Below are 22,556 nucleotides of genomic sequence, written 5' to 3' on the forward strand. Positions count from 1 at the left end.
CATAAATTGACCATATCAACATACAGTTTTATATTGTTGAAAATATTAAATTTAAATAGATTTATTTACTCATTGAATAATTTAAATTTAATTGTTCTTAATGTTTTTATAATTTTATAAATCAAAAGCCACTATGATGAATTCCCTAGGTTTTTAACCCATTGTGCTATATTTGTCATTCTACACGATGTGCTGATTAGCTCACCAGAGCCGAAGGCGCAGGGTGAGCTATAAGTATCAAAGGGGGATGCCCAGGTGCCTGTCGTCATGCGTCAACAATCGTCTTCTTTTCTGAAACTACGAAACAGATTTACTTCAAATTTGGTCTGTAGCATCCTTGTGACAGTCACAATTGAATTTGCTCATGTCATTCCAATTGGCCCCTTTTAGGGGTTAGCAAAGCTAAAAATAGAAAAACCTTTAAACATCTTCTTCTACAGAACTAATTGATGGATGATCACCAAACTTTGTCTGTAGCATTCTTGGTTAGTCTTTAATCAAGTTTGGTCATATTAATTTGATTGGCCCCTTTAAGGGGTCTCTAGGGCTAAAAATAGAAAACATTTAGACATCTTCTTCTACAGAACTAATTGATGGATGATCACCAAACTTTGTCTGTAGCATTCTTGGGTAGTCTTTTATCAAGTTTGCTCATATGAATTTGATTGACCCCTTTTAGGGACCGCTAAAGCTAAAAATAGAAAAACCTTTAAACGTCTATTTCAACAGAACTTATTGATGGATGATCACCAAACTTTGTCTGTAGCATTCTCGGGTAGTCTTTTATCAAGTTTGGTCATATTAATTTGATTGGCCCCTTTTAGAGGCCGCTAAAGCTAAAAATTGAAAAACCGTTAAATGTCTATTTCTAGAGAACTAATTGATGGATGATCACCAAACTTTGTCTGTAGCATTCTTGGGTAGTCTTTTATCAAGTTTGCTAACATTATTTTGATTGGCCCCTTTTAGGGGTCTCTAGGGCTAAAAATAGAAAAATCTTTTAACATCTTCTCCTACAGAACTAATTGATGGATGATCACCGAACTGTGTCAGTAACATTCTCGGGTAGTGTTTTATAAAGTTTGCTCATATTAATTTGATTGGCCCCTTTTAGGGGCCACTAAAGCTAAAAATAGAAATAACGTTAAATGTCTATTTCTAGAGAGCTAATTGATGGATGATCACCAAACTATGTCTGTAGCATTCTTGGGTAGTCTTTTATCAAGTTTGCTAATATTATTTTGATTGGCCCCTTTTAGGGGCCGCAAAAGCTAAAAATAGAAATTCCTTTAAATGTCTATTTCTACAGAACTAATTGATGGATGATCACCAAACTTTGTCTGTAGCATTTTTGGGTAGTCTTTTATCAATTTTGCTCATATAAATGTGATTGGCGCTATAGCTAAAAATAGAAAATCCTTTAGATATCTTCTTTTACAGAACTAACTGATGGATGATCACCAAACTTTGTCTGTAGCATTCTTAGGTAGTCTTTTATCAAGTTTGCTAATATTATTTTGATTGGCCCCTTTTAGGGGTCTCTAGGGCTAAAAATAGAAAAACCTTTAAACATATTCTCCTACAGAACTAATTGATGGATGATCACCAAACTTTGTCTGTAGCATTCTCGGGAAGTGTTTTATCAAGTCTGCTCATAATAATTTGATTGGCCCCTTTAGGGGCCGCTAAAGCTAAAAATTGAAATACCGTTAAATGTCTATTTCTAGAGAACTAATTGATGGATGATCACCAAACTTTGTCTGCAGCATTACGGGTAGTCTTTTATCAAGTTTGCTAATATTATTTTGATTGGCCCCTTTTAGGGGCCGCTAAAGCTAAAAATAGAAAAACCTTTAAACATCTCCTACAGAACTAATTGATGGATGATCACCAAACTGTGTCGGTAACATTCTTGGGTAGTGTTTTATCAAGTTTGATCATATTGATTTGATTGGCCCCTTTTATGAGCTACTAAAGCTAAAAATTGAAATACCGTTAAATGTCTATTTCTAGAGAACTAATTGATGGATGATCACCAAACTTTGTCTGTAGCATTCTTAGGTAGACTTTTATCAAGTTTGCTCATATTATTTTGATTGGCCCCTTTTAGGGGCCGCAAAAGCTAAAAATTAGAAATACCTTTAAATGTCTATTTGGATGGATGATCACCAAACTTTGTCTGTAGCATTGTTGGGTAGTCTTTTATCAAGTTTGCTCATATTAATTTGATTAGCCCCTTTTAGGGGCTGGTTAAGCTAAAAATAAAAAAACCTTTAAACATCTTCTTCTACAGAACAAATTGATGGATGATCACCAAACTTTGTCTGTAGCATTATTTGGTAGTTTTTATTAAGTTTGCTCATATTAATTTGATTAGCCCCTTTTAGGGGCCCCTAAAATTAAAAATAGAAATACGTTTAAACATCTTCTCCTACAGAAGTAATTGATGGATGATCACTAAACTTTGTCTGTATCATTTTTGGGTAATCTTTTATCAAGTTTGCTCACATTAATTTGATTGGCCCCTTGTAGGGGCCGCTAAAGCTAAAAATAGAAAAACCTTTTAACATCTTCTACTTCAGAACCAATTGATGGATGATCACCAAACTTTGTCTGTAGCATTCTTAGGTACTCTTTTATCAAGTTTGCTTATATTAATTTGATTAGCCCTTTTTAGGGGCAACTAAAGCTAAAAATAGAAAAAACCTTCGAACATCATTTCCTGCTGAAATATTTGATAAAAATAGAAATACCTTTAAATGTCTATTTGGATGGATAATCACTAAATTTTGTAGCATTCTTAGGTAGTCTTTTATCAAGTTTGCTCATATTAATTTGATTAGCCCCGTTTAAGCTAAAGCTTAAATGCCCCAGGTCATGGCATTTCTTCAAATTATTGTTTAAGCTCAAATTTAATATAAGAAAATATTGACATTCGAACACTGAAAAGCAGTTGTTTCTGGTGAGCGACTCAGGGCCATCATGGCCCTCTTGTATTTTTATGCCACCGCAGCGTCTGCGATGCGGTGGCATTTAGCGATTCACCTTTGTGTGTGTGTGTGTGTGTGCGTGCGTGTGTGTGTGCGTGCGTGCGTGCGTGCGTGTGTGTTTGTGTGTTATATAGTTTATATTGTGAACTTAAAAAATCTTCTTGTGAAAAACCACTAGTCCAATTTCAACCAAACTTGGCAGGATTGATCCTTGGATGAAGGGCTTCCAAAGTTGTTCCAAGAATTTCATTCCATGCAGAAATATGGTTGCCATGGCAACCAAAAGGAATTATAAGAATAAATTTAAATCAAAGCACTGAAAGCGTTAAAGTATACATTGTCATGTTGATTTTAACCTACTGACCTCAAAAACAATAGGGGTCATCTGCTGACCAAGGTCAATGTCCCTAACAAGTGACTCACACCAAGGCTTTTTTCTGACAAAGTTATTAATGAGACATGGAAGATGTGATGTTCCTGGAATTGAATGAATTTGCTTGTATTGTTTTGTATTGTACAGGGTACAGAATAAAAAATAAGAACAATACTTTTATATACAAGGTACATTTATAGAACAAGACTTTTAATAAATATTGCCAACAGTATCAATATTGCCGACAATAGAAGACTAGCTAAAACTGTTTTGACTACTGTATAAAAAAAGCTTGGAAAAAAAACTTCACCTTATAAACCAAAATTTAAAATACATTTTCACAAGCAAAACTGGTCCTCTACACAAGATGCTCTTACTTCTCAAATGTAAAGTCAGATATTCAAAGTCAATGAAGTTGGAATCATTCTTTCAATTTAACATGTTTAATTGTGTTTCAAAATAATATGCAATAAAAAGTGTAATGGCAGGCCTATATTTTGTCATTTTAGCTTTTTGATATCATTGAAAACTAAAGTCTTTATACTTTCTTTTTTTGATCACATTTTATTGGCTAACCATTAAGCCAGAAAGGAGCTTACATATATGGAAGTTTGCTGCATTGTTCCTTGCCCTTTGTTGAAGAGAAAGCATGTAGCATTTTAATGCTTGTTGAGGTCTGTTTTCTTGTTCCATACATTGTCCTAAAATGTTGAGAGCTGTTTCTCTATGCCGGAGGTTTTTATAAGTTTCTATGGTTCTTATAAGTTTACAAAGTGCTTGTTGTTGATCTTGATGTCTTTGTAGATGACGATAGATCTTGTATTGTAGGAAGTATAAGAAAGCTAGAGAATCAACTACAGCCCAGTCCATCCAAAAGTCTCTATACTGATCTCTGTGTATCATGTCATCTTGTGTAGATCTAAACATTTCATATTGTAGTTCATGAGGAATACAGTTGATCTCTCCCTGTATAAATCTGACACAAAATGTTATCATATATTTAATACAGTCCTCACTTTGTTCACAACATATTCTCTTGAACTCTGCTGTTACTCTAGGTGAAGGCATTACGCAGCAGCCACAGATAGGTAAAACAGGATGAGAATAATATTGTTGTTCTGTGTGTCTCAGAATTAGTTCAGCTTTCTCCATATCTCCTGTACTGTAGAACACTGAAGCCAGTTTAAGTCTGCTAGATGAGATATCTGAATTTAAACCAGCTGATAGCCAGACCAATGCTTGAGGTGACACTTGATTATTTTCACCAATGCTGGATGATGCTAGGGTAGAACCATATGTGGTGAAAAAAAAAGGTGCTAAAAAATTGAATGCAACTTGTTCAAATCTATTACCATTATCACTGAAGGTCATCAATTTAACTATTTGTTGCTTTTGTTGCTTCATTGTTCTAATGTTTTCATTGTGAAAATGTCTTAAAACAAGCTTATGCTGTATACTTATGTTGTTTGCAATGTTTAGATATCCAAAGGTCAAAACATTTTCATATATTTCAAGAGGAGAAGGAAAATAGTAAACTCCATGTTGTACCCTGTTCAGTTTAACTTAAAGTCTATGACCAACATCATCAATATCAATACTAAGTAACCGTTGTCTATCATTCTGTATAAAATCACAAATATTTTTTGAAAGTTCATGTTTTGTCTCAGCTGTAAATTGCCCTGCCATCAAATTATTTTCCGGTATAATGAAATGTGAACAACAGTCATTCTGTACACAACTGTGTAATTCCAATAAGCAGTATGTTAAACATGTAAATAAATTGTTATCTTTCCATATTCCTGACTCTGTGTTTTCTACACAATTTAATAAAACTGTTTTGCACATGAAACTTGATATGTTGATTTCATCTTGAGGGTTGAGGAAGGACTTAAGAATTATTTTCAATAGTACATAGCACCTTATTTGTGTTATATTTAAATTAAACATTATACATCTTTCTGTCAATGATGTAGATATTCTCCATTCCAATTCAGGATATTCACTGACCTTACTTCCAGTTGGAACAACTAAAAACCCAGTACTTGCTGCATATCTTCTCATCTCTTGTGTTGGCCATCTGCCAATACCTTGTCTATCTAACCAACCTGATGCTGATTGAGGCCATGATTTACATGGATAAGCAATTACTTTGTCTGAATCACATAATCCAGGTTGTCCTTGCTCAGCAATAGATGGTCCATGCTGCTGCTCAGCACCCTGAAGATAATAATCTATCACTGTGTTTTTATACAATATTCTTCCTCTTCTATCAGTAATATGATTTTCATCAGGAATGACAGTAACAGGAAGAGGTTCATCATCTCTGAGCATTTGTAAGAAACAATACCCCTGGGTAGTGTTCTCATCCTGTATCAGGAGGTAGTTTATCTTGCCATGTTCCCACTCTGACCAGTTTTGTATTATATTGAAATCATGAGGACAGCCCAGTATATCAATATCTGACTGAAGTCCTATAGTAGTTGTACCTTCACTTTGACTCCCTAGATGATAGTAAGTTACATTTTGATCAGTAAACCTGCTCCTGATATTACTCATAGTCTCTTCCAGCATGCTTTCTCTTCTCCGTCTCATCACATTTCTTTCATTGACACCAATGTCATGTAAAACCCCTGATAACATCAATGATAAGTTTTCTCTGTAGTCAGGTTCTTGAAACATTCTGTAATATATTGATACAGAAAAAAAATATATCAGTCAGCAGTTTTAATTAATTTTATCACATACTTCTACTTGTTATTTATTTGTCCTTTGTGTCTTAGAACAGTACAGAACAGGAGACCCTGAATCTGGACATTATGAAACATAAAATAAATAAGTTGAGGTAGATATCAATTGATCAAGAATATTGCATATTTTTCTCTATTTGGTTATGGTAGACACTTAAATTAAACACTCATTTAAATATTCATGTTACACTTTCTTATATAATTCATTTAATACAAATGAGAAACTGTGTACATAATATAATGTTTTAAATTTAATTTGAATTCTGGATTTAAATTTCTTGAAAATAATCAAGAGAAAATATTTCTTGTCATTTGACCAGATATGTGAAAATTTAGATTTATATAACGCCACAATATATTGTAAAAAGTACATGATAATGTTAAATATAATTATGTATATTTCTATTTAATTAAAATACATAATTTATTTTAACAAGTATTTTATTTTTTTGAGATTGATGAAAGGGAGACAAAAAAATTAAAAACACTGTCTAAAATATTGCCTGAACTACTTTCTTACATAATTCATTCTATATAAATGAGAAACTGTGTATTTAGAATAGAGTTTTAAACTTACTTTGAAGGTTGTATTTAATGGTATTTCATAGAAATAATCAACAAAAACTGTTTCTTTCCTTTTGACCAGCTAGGTGGAAATTTTGCTATTTTTACTTCCTCTTTTGGTTTTGAATGAAATGAAAGGGAAATAACTCATTTCCTTTTCCTAACAGTTGTTATGAGTGTTAATTGAATAATGTCCCTTTTTACATTTTTCAATGTATTCTATAAAAACATGATAATATAGGATAATTATGTCTATTTAAATAATATAGAATGTGTTAAAACATCATATTTTTCAAAGAAAAACAATTATTTTCAGAATGAAATTTCACTCGCTGTTAGTGATATGTACTTGACTCCTTCATTATGCAGATTTGCAAATTTGAATCATCACTTTTTGCAGAATTTCTATTGTTGACATCAATGATGTCATTTCCTGTAATTTTTATAAATAACTAAATGTAAGAAAAAAGAAGATTGATATGTGATTCCTAAAATAAACAGCAAACTCCTTGATAAAGAGGGCTTGAACCCCTCGAAATGTAGACGATTGATAAACTTTGTGCATGAGATAGTTTTTTTTTTTCCATAACGTTACTATCAGTTCATGAAGAAGTTGCAACACTATAATGTCTCTGTTAGTTAACATGTTTCAGATAAATTTCCTGAATATGTCTCTCCACAAGTTGAAAGGTTATTTTTTATGTCTGAAACAAGTTTCCATTCGAGTGTATATTTATGTCCCCTATTTGCAATGGTGGTGTTACTGATACATAAATACTGAAATATTTAACTGACAGTTACAAATTCAAGAGATGGCAAGTTCAGCATAGTAAGAATACTGTTTAAGGTTTTTACATTGATACATATCATATTTAAGTTAAAACCTGTATGGAGAAACAATAAGTTTTTATGAAGGAGTGTGATATATGGTATATCACACTGATGAAATACTTTTTAACTCACCTGAGTGTGAGCTATTGTGATCCCCCGTCATCCATCGTCAACAATTTCTTAAACAACATCTCCTCAAAAATCAATGACTGCACAGTAACCAAACTTTACAGGAATGATCCTTGGGTGGTCCCCTGCAAAAGTTGTTCAAATGGTTCCGGTCTGTTGCATAAGTAGGTCACGGGGCTAGAAAAGGATTTTAAAAAATGCAAACTTAAATAATCCTCTTGTCTGAAAGTGAAAGGCCAAGAGCTTTGATATTTGGTATATGATATCACCTATAGGTCCTCTACCAAAGTTATTCAAACTATAGCCCTGGGGTCAAAATTGGCCCCGTCCCAGGGAATCATAGGTTTTCCTTATATGTATAAAGTAAAAAGTTAAAAAATCTCCTTGTTTGAAGGTACAAGGCTTAGAGCCTAGATATTTGGTATATAATATCATCTATAGGTCCTCTACCAAAGTTGTTCAAATTATAGCCCTGGGGTCAAAATTGGCCCCGCTGCGGGTGTCATAGGTTTTCCTTATATGTATATAGTAAAACCTAAGAAAAAACCTTCTCCTCTGAATTGACAAAGGCTAGAGGTTAGATATTTGGCATGAAGAATTATGTAATGGAACTCTACCAAGATTGTTTAATTATAGCCCTAAGGTCAAAATTGGCCCCACCCAGGGGTCATAGGTTTTCCTTATAAATTTATAATTGTATAATTAGTAAAAACTTTAAAAAATCTACTTGTCTACAAATTATAGCCCTGGGATCAAAATTGGCCCCGCCCCAGGGGGTCATAGGTTTCCTTATATGTATATAGTAAAAACTTAAAAAATCTCCTTGTTTGAAGGTACAAGGCTTAGAGCTTAGATATTTAGTATATAATAATATTAATAGGTCCTCTACCAAAATTGGTCCCGTCCCGGGGGTCATGAGTTTTCCTTATATTGTATATTGTAAAAACTTAGAAAAAACCTTTTCCTCTGAATTGACAAAGGCTAGAGGTTAGATATTTGGCATGAGACTTTGTGTAGTGAACCTCTACCAAGATTGTTCAAATTATAGCCCTGGGGTCAAAATTGGCCCCTCCCCGGGGTCATAGATTTTCACTATATACATATAGTAAAAAATTAAAAAATCTTATTGTCTGAAGGTACAAGGCTTAGAGCTTTGATGTTTGCTTTATAATATCATCCATAGGACCTCTACCAAAGTTGTTCAAATTTTGCCCCTGGTGTCAAAATTGGCCCTGCCCGGGGGCATTGATTTTTGTTATATACAAATTGTAAAAACAGAAACTTAAACAAATGTTTTCTGAATTGGAGAAAGCTACAGCTTAGATATTTGACATGAAATGTTGTTTGGTGGACCTTTATCAACATTGTTTGAATTAAACCCTTGGGTAAAAATTTGCCTTGCCCAAGGGGACAGTGACCTACTTTCTTGTCCTTTGATGTACAGCCATGAAATTAGGACTATGTGCACATTTTTATTTGTAAAATTGAACTTTGATATCAGGTGACCTAGATTTTGATGATGTGACCTACTTTTTTATCCTTTAATGTGCAGCTATGAAATTTGAACCATGTGCACAGATTAAGATGTAACGTGAACTTTGATATCAGCTGGCCTAGATTGTGTCTTACTGTGTTGTCCTTTGATGTACAGTCATGGAATTTTGGCCATGTGAAATATAACCTTCACCACCAAATTCACTTAACTCAACTGCATTGATAGATTCCTACTCTGATCATTTTTTGAATAACAATAGATTTAACCACTAATCTAATAATAAGAATTAGATAGGTCAGTGATCTATGCATTATGGCAATATTTATTTGTATAAAAACAATAAAATTCTGTTCCTACATTACTATTTAGTGTTGTATTAATGTGGTGGCATAGCATTTTTTACAAATGAAATCTTGTTTATTTCTTAAGATGTATATCAGAATTAACTATGTACTTTGTACCATACGTATGTTTGTATGCATGCTAAAGAACAAAACAAATGGGTTTCCTGCTTAAGGACCTGAAGCTTAAAAAAATGTTTTATTCGACAATATGTATGAAAGAAGAACAAAATGAATGGGGTTTCCTGCTTGTCAGCCTGAACCATAAAAAAAAAAGATTTGTTATAACCAAAAATATTGTTTTATTACCAGAATCTGAAGGATCAATGCCGTTGCACCTGACAGTATTTTGTCGTGGACGTATATTTATTACGAAATGTCTGGACGAGAACGAGGTTCCCCTAACACCTCCGGAACTACAACAACAATTCCAGTATATCACCGATAAATGTGCGAATGAGCGGGAGGGGCCAGGTCTGGGGGCTCTTACAGGGGACAATAGAACAACGTGGGCACAGGTAAAATTTAATCCACGTGATTGCTTTGAAAATGCATTGTTTTTTCGAATGTTTCAAATATTTTGTTGATTAAGTGAATTAAGTACAGAATTTATTTGGTTTAAAGTCATAAATGTTTGCTGTTAGTTAATTATTAAACTTTGTACATTGAAACATTAGAATGTATTCCTGGTGCATGACCATGATACATAGTTATATAGTTACATAGGCAGAATCTGTTGTCACCAGCAGGCTAAGGGTTAATAATTTAACTCCCAGTAGATATTATGGATACGATTTGTCACCCACATATTTTATATATTCTCACAGATAAGAAGCCATCTTGTGGCCTTACACCCACAGAACTTTACTAACCTGGAAATTATCCAACAAAGTATAATGTGTGTAGTGTTTGATGACAACTGTCCTGCTAATGAAACTGAGGTCAGTATTACATGTGGTTTATATCTGTATTCCAGATTGAAAAATAACAGCAACATCCACCTCACGGCTATTTATTAATTTATATTCTATAAGTAATTGATCATTCTGGTCAAGTTTTGTTTCATGTGTTCATTCAACAAAGTAAGTAAGTAAGTAAAGACTTTATTAATTTTAATGAGGCTAACACACATTCGGTTTCCTATCTTCCATGTTTGCCATGACCTCGAAACGTAACTTGAAATGAAATCATAGTTAGTGCTAAATGAGCTATACACATAGTGAAAATAGGATTTAACTCACTACAGTGTTGGAGCAGAACCTCTAGACGCTTGCAGAAATCATGATCACAAAGTAGAAAAATATTTCTATATTCGGTGATTCTTACATTTTTCATTCTTGATCATATATAAATCAGCAGGTGTAAAGGATTCCATCATTAAAGTGCTTTGTTTGGTATATACGGTATTTAGTGTTCCAACACTTTTTTAGTCTCATACGTGACAAAATGTGGTCAGCGTCTCCCTTTGTCACCATGACAGTAAAATGTTAAATCCTTTGTAAAATTTTATATAGAATGTTATGCTTATCTCCAATATTAAGTTTTGATATATTTTTCTTTAAAAGGTAACTTATACAATGGAATCTTAGAAAACTTTGGTAAATAAATATACAGTAATTTCATAAAAATTTGAATTAATTTATGTTTGTTTAAACTTGACTTTTTGTAATGTTTTTAGGTGTTCCAGTTAGGTTTAGCTGGTGATTCTACAAACAGATGGTTTGACAAATCTTTGACCATGATTTTCTTTAAGAATGGACTGGCTGCCTCGAACTGTGATGTAAGATTTTTGATGGTGTTTTTTTTTTGTGTAACAGTTTTCTATGGAAAATGTTTTTATAAAGCAGTCAGATATGATTGCAATTCAAATTACATGTATATTTATTTATCAGTGCTTTTGGTTCAGAATTTCCTGATACAAACGGATAAGAAAGTGAAATCTTTGAACTTGATACAAAACAGATAAGAAACTAAAATCTTTTCAACTTGATACAGAATTTATAATGATATCATAATGAGATTTATGAACCTGAAACAAAAACAGATAGTAGTGAGAAGTGTTATTGAAATAATCAGAGGAAGGTACTGGTATAACTCCCCAGGAACGATGGTGAGGAAACTACCTGCCTATATGACTGAAATTCTGTTGGGAAAAGGCGTAAAATGAAACAAACAAACAAACAAATTGAAATAATAATTTAGTTCTTTCTCAGAGATTGAGACTACTTATGTTGGGCCTGCTGTACTATTCTTACAGATTCATATTCTTCTTTTAAGCAGTGATACGAACACATTTTATATGAACAAATTATACCCAGATTTGATATTTATTTTAGCACTCACCTATGGATGCCATGACATTGGTTACCACCACATACTATGTTGATCAATGTGTGTTAAAATGTAAAGGGAAATGGCAGGTTTGTTCTTTTCTTACATTATCATGTTAAATTTTTTCCTGGGTTATTCACTGCTAGTGTAAAGTCATTTCATAGATCATTGGATTGGTGCTAATCTAAATACAGTCAAACTTGTATTAAGCCACTGCACAAGGGAAACACCCAAAACGGATTTTAATGAAACGGTCTGTCTTATTAAAAAGTCAAAATATATGACATCTTTCTTGCGGTGAGAATGTTTTTCAACTTCATTTATATAAATGTTTAATAATTAGAACGCTCCCATAATCTTAATGGATGCTAAAAATGTCAAAAAAATAACTTTCTGATATTTATTGACAAAACAGTTTTGATCCATTATGTACATGTTTGACATTTTTCCAGAAACAGACCGTTTCATTAAAACTTCTCCTTTGTATTTCCTTGTCTCTAACACGAAAACCCTAATAAGTGAAGCTTTTTTCTGTTGCATTTTTCATTTGAAATAAACAAACTACATCTGATTGTAACGATTAATTTAATTGCTGATCAAGTTCAAGGTCAATTCAATGCAGTCTAAATATCAACAGAGAAGTGTATACACCATCTTAGTAGGGGCGGAGCGTTGCATTGTTTAATCGATAGTATTGGATGATACACATCACACGTATACTTTCATTTGCATACGCTAAAACAGTTTGGCAAACATTTCACACATTTATAAATTGTGTTTTGATTGTTGACACTTGTAACAATACTAGGCGGCATTCTCTAAAAACACAATTACTTGACAGATAAAAGTGGTTGTTTAATGAAAAGATTGATCTCAATTGGCTGACTAATTAGCGGTCGTTGGTCGCGTTGAGCAAAAGTCACTTAATACAGTAAAGATATAGAGAGAAAATGATTGGGGGAATTGAAAGTGGCCGCATAAGACAAAAGTCGCTTAATACATGTGGTCGCATGGGCAAGTTAGACTGTAGTTCAGATGAAGATTTATTGATGGAATCCCTTGAGTGCTGTTATGTTAGACTCTCTTGGGTGTTGTTAGGCCAGAATCCCGTGAGTGCTGTTAGGCCAGAATCCCTTCAGTACTGTTAGGACAGAATCCTTTGTGTGCTGTTAAAACAGAATCCCTGAATGCTGTTAGGACAGAATTCATTGAGTGCTGTTAGGACAGAATCCCTTGAGTGCTGTTAGGACAGAATCCCTTGAGTGCTTTTAGAATACAATCCCTGAATGCTGTTAGGACAGAATTCATTGAGTCTGTTAGGACAGAATCTCTTGAGTGCTGTTAGGTCAGAATCCCTTGAGTACTGTTAGGACAGAATCCTTTGTGTGCTGTTAAACAGAATCCCTTGGGTGTTGTTAGGACAGCATCCCTGAATGTGATAAGGACAGAATCCCTTGAGTGCTGTTAGTTCAGAATCCCCTGTCTGAAGATTTATTGTTTATTTGAATGGATTTGTCGCTATTTATTATAGAAATTTGATTTTCTTGTTAGCTATGATTGTTTCCTTTGGATATTCAAATACAGTACCACCTCTGCAAAGGAACACCCTTTAGGAGACAAAACAATTGGTTGCTGCGGAGAGGTTTTGCTTTATAGAGGTTGAATTTACTGGTATTATGAAGTTATACTTTGGGAGGAATTTTTAAAAATGAAATAAAGAGGGCCCTTTGTATAGGTTGCACTGTAGTGATAATTTCCTTAATAGCAAAACACGTGGAAATATTTTCTCCTTAAACATAGTTAGGCTTTTTATGCCATTGAAAACTTCGTATGTACTGGTTTAATCTGTATATCCAGCCATCACATTATTTAACATTTCTCATAACACCCATAGGTGGTTGTTTCAAGGTAATTTGGGTCGATGTCGCGGTCTCAGTGGGTAAAAATAGATTTTCCTACTTTTTGTCGCAGCAAGACCATAAAATTCTAGCTATGTCCAAGCCACATCTCGGAACATCCATAGATATGACCAATATTTCTGTATCATAGTGGTTGAAATATTCATAAAATCAATTTAGAAATTTACTATTTAGCAAAACTGCATTTTGCTTTGTGATTTTAGGGAACAAAAGAAGTAAGGAAATTAGAAACTCCACAGGAGCTTGTGTTTAAGCTAGATGATGTCATTGAAAGAGGAATTGTCAGTGCAAAACGTGTCTACAATGAAATTGTAAGTATACATGTTATTTACCATTTAAATGCATGGGGAATATAACAGACCTATGCTACCAGTATAGAGCCAGGCAATCTTGTCCTTGCATGCTGTAAGGCCACAATTCATATGTGCTGTTAGGACAGAATCCCTGAGTGCTGTTAGGACAGAATCCTTTAGTATTGTTAGGACATAATCTCTTGCATGCTGTAAGGACAGAATCCCTTGCATGCTGTTAGGGCAGTATGCCTGAGTGCTGTTAGGCCAGAGTGCCTGGGTTCTGTTAGGCCAATATTACCGGTGTGCTTTTGGACCATTCTTGATACTGATTATTGTTCAGTGTCAGTACAATGTATTTTGATATTGTAATCCCTTTAACTGCTTACGGATTTCTCCAAATTCAGGACAAGAAGGTTTTTGTGCCAGATGGTATATGTCCTAAACTGATACAACTTTCCTGTCCTCTTATTAAATTCATGACATTAATTTTTTATACACTGTTCTTTCACAGAAAGAAATATTGAAAACTAAATATGAATATCTAATCAGTTTATTTAAAACTTTACACTATAATTAAGTTTCCAAATCATTTAGTGGTGACATGGCCAAGTTGTTATGGCATCAGACTAGTAATCGGCAAGTTGTTGTTTCCTTGAGCAAGAAACTTTACACTCATTGCTCTGTACTGGTTGGTTCCAGGAATGAATTTGAAAAATGTGTCTATAAGCTTATATCTTCCTACATTATCAAACGAAAATAAATATTATTGGACACTGATAAAGTATTGTAAACCTGACCATGTGTTGACGTGTATTACTCTTTTAGCTTGAACTTACTTTGGTAATATAAATTCTGTATAAGTCATTTATAACTAGATCTTGAAGATTATTGTGCAAGATGCTATGATATTTCTGAAATTAGAGTTAAAGCATTTCTTCCATTAAAGTATGTTGTTTTTTTTCCCCTCAGGCCAACAATTTACAGAGTAATGTTGTCAACTACAATAAGTATGGTAAGAAATTTCTGCGCCAGTTCAAACTCCACCCAGACACACATGTTCAAATGATGCTCCAATACGCCTTCTATAAACTGTATAAGAAGTAAGCTTTTCACTACTTTTATAAACTGTATAAGAAGTAAGCTTTTCACTACTTCTATAAACTGAATAAGAAGTAAGTTTTTCACTACTTCTATGAACTGTATAAGAAGTAAAATTTTCAAAAAACAAAGCAAAACATTGTTTAGGCTAACTGTATTATATGTTGTTGTTAAAGAGGGGGCTGAAAATTGACAAAAAACAGTCATGAATACCATGTAACATGGAGTGAATGTTCAATTAATAAATGGTTTATGTCACTAGTAAATATCCAGACCATTGCAGTATGGCCAGACTATTGAATGGTGGTTATTCAATTTTCCACTTTTAATGTTTTGAAATGGAAATTGCCAGTTGTTTATTCAGATTTAATGTTTTGATATGGAATTTTAGATGGCTATTCAGTTTTAATGTTCTTTAATGCAATTTGACTGTTGTTTATTCAGTGTAATGTTTTGATGCAGAAATTGACTGTTGCTTATTCAGTTTTAATGTTTTGATATGAAAAGCAACTGTTGGTTGGTTATTCAGTTTTAATGTTTTGATATGGAAAGCAACTGTTTGTTGGTTATTCAGTTTTAATGTTTTGATATGGAAACGAAGTTTGGGGGGGTATATAGGAGTCACTCGGTGGTCGGTTGGTTGGTCGGTCGGTCCATTGGTCCGTTGCATTTTCCTTGTCCGGAGCATAACTTGAAGACTAATGGTTGGAATTCAATACAAGTTCATACAATGGTCAAGCACATTGAGAGGAAGTGCAGTGCACAAGAACCATAACTCCATCTTGACTTATTACCCAAAGAGTTATTGCCCTTTGTTACTTTTCCTTGTCTGGAGCATAACTTAAAAAGTACTGGTTGGAATTCAAAACAACTTCATACAATTATCAAGCACAATAAGGGTAAGTGCAGTGCACAAGAACCATAACTCTATCTAAAGTAATTACAGAGTTATTGCCCTTTGTTACTTTTCCATTGCTTTCTTTTGTCCGGGCCATAACTTGAAGACTAATAGTTGGAATTCAAAATAACTTCATACAATGGTCAAGCACATTGAGAGAAAGTGCAGTGCACAAGAACCATAACTCCGTCTTGACTAATTACAGAGTTACTGCCCTTTGTTTATTTTCCTTGTCCGGAGCATAACTTGAAAACTACTGGTTGGAATTCAAAACAATTTCATACAATGGTCAAGCATAATAAGGGGTTGCACAAGAACCATAACTCTATCTTGACTAATTATTGCCCTTTGTTACTTTTTCATTGCTTTTTTGTCCGGAGCATTACTTGAAGACTAATGGTTGGAATTCAATATAACTTCATACAATGGTTATGGACATTGAGAGGAAGTGCAGTGCACATGAGCCATAACTGCATCTTGACTAATTACAGAGTGATTGCCCTTTGTTACTTTTCCTTGTCTGGAGCATAACTTGAGAACTACTTGTTGGAATTCAATACAACTTCATACATTTGTCAAGCACATTAAGAGGAAGTGCAGTGCACAAGGACCATAACTCCATTTTGACAAATTACAGAGTTATTGCCCTTTGATACTTATCATTGTCCAGAGCATAACTTAAAACATACTGATTGGAATTCAAAACAACTTCATACAATGGTCAAGCATAATAGGAGGAAGTGCAGTGCACAAGAACTATAACTCTGTCCAGAGTAATTATAGAGTTATTGCCCTTTGTTACTTTTCCATTGCTTTTTTCTTGTCCAGAGCATAACTTGAAAACTGCTAGTTGGAATTCAATACTATTTCATACAATGGTTAAGTATATTGAGAGGAAGTGCAGTGCACAGAAACTATAACTCTTTTCTTGACTTATTTAAAAGTTTTTGCCCTTTGTTACTTTTTATTGTCCAGTGCATAACTTGAAAATTAATGGTTGGAATTCAATGAAACTATATACAATGATCAAGGGCAGTGAGATGAAGTGCAGTGCAAAAGAACTATAACTCTATTTGGACTAATTACAGTTATTGCCCTTTGTTACTTTTTTTTGTCCAGTGCATAACTTGAAAACTGGTAGTTGAAATTCAATACAACTTTATACAATGGTCAAGCACAATGAGAGGAAGTACAGTGTACAAAAACCATTACTCCATCTTCAGTATTTATAGAGTTATTGCCCTTTGTTCCTTTTCCTTGTCCTTATTACAGAGTAAATCAATAAAATTTCATCAATGGCCAACCACATTGAAAGGAAATGCAACATACAAGAACCACAACTATCTTTATTTGCCCACAACCATAACTGTATTTCAATTGTTTTACAAGGTATTCTGTTACTAGTAACATCCTCATTTCCGAAGCAGTCTTGCGGGGGTATTAATCACATTTAGTGATAGTTCTAGTTGAGTTTTGATAATGTTTTGATATGGCAGGTTACTGTCAATTCTTTAGTTTTAATGTTTTGATATGGAAATCCCTGTTACTACTGATCTTGCATTCAAAACTTAAAGCAGGGAAAATTTAGTAGTTAAATTTAACAGCAAAATATTAAGAAATAGTATGACAAATAATGATTTTCCATAACATAAAAATACAAAACAGACATATTTACACTTTTTGTGCCTCAGCAAAATATTAAGAAATAGTATGACAAATAATGATTTTCCATAACATAAAAATACAAAACAGACATATTTACACCCTTTGTGCCTCTGCAAAATATTAAGAAATAGTATGACAAATAATGATTTTCCATAACATAAAAATACAAAACAGACATATTTACACTTTTTGTGCCTCAGCAAAATATTAAGAAATAGTATGACAAATAATGATTTTCCATAACATAAAAATACAAAACAGACATATTTACACCCTTTGTGCCTCTGCAAAATATTAAGAAATAGTATGACAAATAATGATTTTCCATAACATAAAAATACAAAACAGACATATTTACACTTTTTGTGCCTCAGCAAAATATTAAGAAATAGTATGACAAATAATGATTTTCCATAACATAAAAATACAAAACAGACATATTTACACTCTTTGTGCCTCAGCAAAATATTAAGAAATAGTATGACAAATAATGATTTTCCTTTATATGAAATAATAGACTTATTTGCTTAAATTGTGTTTCAATTTGGTGTTATTTTGATACCCTTCTTCTCACAGATTGCCTCAGTTCAGTTTCTATTGTTGACTTTGCATAAAGCTATTTACCATATTTCAAAGTATGACCCTTATGCAAAAATGAGCCACGTCACGACAAAACCAACATAATGGGTTTGCGACCAGCATGGATCCAGACCAGCCTGCGCATCCGCGCAGTCTGATCAGGATCCATGCTGTTCGCTATCAGTTTTACTACTTGTTATAGGGTTTGTAAGCGAACAGTATGGTCGCATACCCACTATGTTGGTTTTGTCGTGACGCGGCTCAAATGTTTGTATAACTCGTTTTCATGTCATGTTTTTGTTACAGACCAGCTCCGACCTACCAGACAGGCACAACCAGGAAGTATTATAATGCAAGAACGGAAACTGTTCGATCATGTTCACCAGAGGCTATAGAATGGGCAAAAGCTATGCTTAATCCAGATATAAATGTAAAATTTAAATTTTACCTTATAACCTTGATATTATTTAAAATATAGTGAATAATTTGTTTATATGCAAAATTAGCACAAACCCTTGCTAAAGATTTTATATTTGAGTATCGCTTTGTAAAACATTAAATTTTGAAAGTGTCCTCTTTCTAGTTCCTTTCACTTGATAAATGATTTTATATTCTTTATTTTTTCAGATAAAATCTTCATTTACAAATGTTTTATTTTATTTTTCTTACAGAACAGAACAAAAGTTGCGTTATATAGACAAGCAGCTGATAAGCACAACAAATTAATGGCAGAGGCTACAGAAAATCAAGGTATATATTTTGTATTTGGTAAATTTTGTATGCCTTTAAACTGTTAACCTGCTGGCAGCTTCAAATTTATTCGTGCAACCAGTGCAGACCAGGATCTGTGAGCATCCACACCATCTGCTCTTTGTCTGCACTATTCCCTATTCAGTCAGTGTAAATTTTGAAATTTTCCCCTAGAAACCAACCGATAGCAGAGTTGAGATCGAACATTGACAAGTCTCTTTCAGATATTTTGCATAGTAAGGGTTAAGTTCATCTATTCACAGAATGGTAGGACTAACCTACTCACCTTGGTTTTGGTGTCAGCTAAATATTGATTTAGTGGATAAAATTTTTGTGTGCAATTTCATATCTGTGTTGATTAAGTTTCACTTTACTGTTTATCTAATGCCTTTCTATGACAATACCATCTTTTCATTATCATATGATGATATGCATTTATCTTCTATAATTTATCTTATATAACTATAACGGTACATGTACATTTAAAAAAACATACATGTACCTTCATTACAAGTTTTGTGACTTTTGTCTCATTTTATCAAGTATATTTATTTTGACAGGTTGTGACCGACACTTGTTTGGCCTTCAAATTCTAGCAGTTGAAGGTGGACTACCAATGCCCCAGATATTTACAGATCCAGCATATACTAAAAGGTAAAATTGTGTGTTAATAGTACTCAACTTATTATAGGAGTTTCAATGAGGTCAAAAAGCCTAAAAACATGAAATTTGACGTTCTTACATAGTTCAACTGAAGCACTTAATAAGGACAAATAGCATGATAAAGAATAATATTTGCCCTATGTTGTGGTTTAGATTGGAATATCTTATAAAATTTCCAGCATGAGTAAAACTAACGGAAAACCAGTCTGATATGCAGGAAATATACTCAGAATGAAATATTGATGTTTGTGCAATTCTTAGCCTAATTCTCGTGAAAAACAATTGAACACTTTTCATTTTTGGTCATTTTACACAATGAAAAAGATTATTCTGGAAAAACGGGATGAGGGAATGATCAGACAAGTTATTGGTCCAAACCTCAATCAAATGTGTTCAAATCTAGGAAAAATATTTCCTCAGTGGAGTCCCTTTAAAATTATTCTACTTATTTAGCATTAGTTACAAGAATAACAGGCCTGTGCTAACACCAGTACTGTGTCAGGCCACTATCTGCAGACTGGTTCAGCTATATTCTGTCAGCAATGACAATTTGCTTCATATATAACTGTTAGAATTCAGAGAGTTATGAAATAAATTTTTACTTCTAGCAACAATGCGTAAATGCAGTCAAAAGTCAATTTCCCAAGTATTTGCATACTGTTTAATTAAATTCAGTAAATTTTAAAAAGGTTTATTTGGCATTTTTTTGGTTTAAACATATTTATAAAGCTCAATTGCAAAGCAAGTTCTTACAACTTATATTAATCACTTTTGAGTCAGCTCCCTGAAACCAACCAGTACTTGTGTCATATGAAGAAATATGATCATGATCAAATTAGGGTAAACCCATTATCCCTAGGCCGAGAGGCAGACACCCTAAGCATTTGGCCACCGCTCCCCTATTCTTTTGACATCCTGAATTTAATGACTTTGTTAAAAGTTAACTTTAATTTATCAGATTTTTTTTCTTCATTTCAGTGGCAGTGGTGGGAATTTTGTGTTGTCAACTAGTTTTGTTGGCTACACACCAGTGTATGGTGGTGTCGTACCCATGGTTGAACATGGTTATGGCACGTTCTATAAGATAGAGCAAGACTGGTATGGTTTTAATAATATTTTCACATCTTAACTTCATCGCTATGGGCATCATAGTGTGTATAAGTGCCATTACAAATTCGCAACACAACCAATTCGTGACTACATGTAATAGCAAAATTGAAACATCAGTAAAAATACAAGATTTACAGTAACATTACTATTGATTATTTACCAATAACAATACAGGTGTCAATATTTATGCATTAGGTTACATGGAAATATTTGTAAAGACATGAAACAGAATGAGCAAAATATACACGTACTCTAAATATCAAAAGTAATTATGAATTGTTTAATGTGTATTTATTAGGTGTTAGTTACAATCTAGTATTAAGGTTAATATGTATATTGATAACATTTGTACACATGTAATTATGTATTCAGCATTGTATTGTTTTTATCAATATTTGTAATACTTATGGAAAATGTGCCCATTGTAGACCAGTCTACTTTAAGAATAAGTACTGTTTACTTCCATGTATATGGCTGAAATTTGACGTTATGCTCGCTCGGAGCAAAGAGGATACGCAGGTATATGGCTGAAATCCATGAAATACAGTACAGAATAAGTTTGGCTGTATTATTTAGCTTATAAAGTGTTGAAGTCATTTGTGCTTTGAAAAGATACCTCTTGTTCTATAGGAAATATTTTAGTCAATATAACTGTAAATTTTGGTTTATTTGTTGTTGTTTTTTTTTTTTTCAGTATTTCAATGTTTGTGTCGGCGTGGAAGTCTTGTATTCAGACTGACGCTGTAGAGTTCGGCAATATGATTCAAGAGTGTCTTAACGAGACCGGAGCCCTGCTTGCGGAAACAGAAAAACTAGCTAGGCTTTAAGGTAGCAGCTTCAATGGCGGCTCTGTGCGAGTGTTCAGTTACTAAATATAGAACATGTTCTGATTCTAAATTTAGAACATGTGTATGCAGTTTATGTGATAACTTTTTGTGATACATTTGCTATGTATATACATGTACACGACCTGTTATAAACAGAAAAGGATTTTGGTAGTTTAGTGTAAAAGTGAGAAAAAAAGTGCTCAAAGAAGACTATTTGAAATTATTATGTTAATTTTTATGTGATTTTGTTTTAAGTTCTAATCATTGGGTATATTAGGGCACACCTTTGTCATTTCTTTATAGGGCATATGATATTATACATTTATCAGTTTAAAAATGTAATGTGTTCACTTAATCTCATAATGTTTTAAAACTTAAAAGGTTAAAAAGATATATGCAATATATACAAATATACAACGAAAATGATAATGGAAAAAATTGATTATCTGAAAAGTTAAGTTTATCTAATTTGCATATTAAGTAATTTAGGAAAAAAGGGATTATCTCAAAAGTTAAGTTTATCTCATTTGCATATTAAGTAATTTAGGAGAAAGGGATTATCTCAAAAGTTAAGTTTATCTTATTTGTATATTAAGTATTTAAGTAGAATCAGAAACTTTTATTACAGATAATATAAAGCTCCATGGTAGAATGGTTGTTTAATTTGCGTACCAAATACAAATGTTGTTACTTATTTGAAACTGTGCATTTTAAAATAAGTTTTAGAGATTTTGATTTGAAAATGATAGAGCTTGACAGGCATTAGTATTTTTCCTGGTCAAATACATAGAGCATAGGTGTGTATGATGAATGAATGAGTCATATTTAATCCCGTGCTGGTAAAATTTATATATCTTAGTACTGCAAATTACCTCCCTTTTTGTAAGCTTCACCATTTGTAATATGCAATTGTTTTTTTACAGTTTTTCAAAATGTATGTAGCTATATGTAAC

The 22,556-nt window shown here is 33.1% G+C and overlaps 1 protein-coding gene and 1 pseudogene across 1 annotated transcript; one reads left to right on the forward strand and one right to left on the reverse strand.

Moving 5' to 3' along the window:
• The window catches only part of LOC132724204 (peroxisomal carnitine O-octanoyltransferase-like), a 40,044-nt pseudogene extending 18,264 nt beyond the window's left edge, over window positions 1-21,780 (forward strand).
• On the reverse strand, window positions 3,478-6,793 carry LOC132724206 (protein male abnormal 21-like). The gene is made up of 2 exons (XM_060709027.1): window positions 6,688-6,793; window positions 3,478-6,043 (listed from the first exon to the last, which is right to left on the reverse strand). Exon 2 carries the CDS (start codon window positions 6,040-6,042, stop codon window positions 4,927-4,929), a length of 1,116 nt encoding a protein of 371 aa, XP_060565010.1. The 5' UTR covers window position 6,043; window positions 6,688-6,793; the 3' UTR covers window positions 3,478-4,926.
• Window positions 21,781-22,556: the final 776 nt, after the last annotated feature.

This window comes from Ruditapes philippinarum, unplaced genomic scaffold, assembly GCF_026571515.1.
Source record: "Ruditapes philippinarum isolate M1 unplaced genomic scaffold, ASM2657151v2 ctg6519_1_1_1_1, whole genome shotgun sequence".
Classification (NCBI taxonomy): domain Eukaryota; kingdom Metazoa; phylum Mollusca; class Bivalvia; order Venerida; family Veneridae; genus Ruditapes; species Ruditapes philippinarum.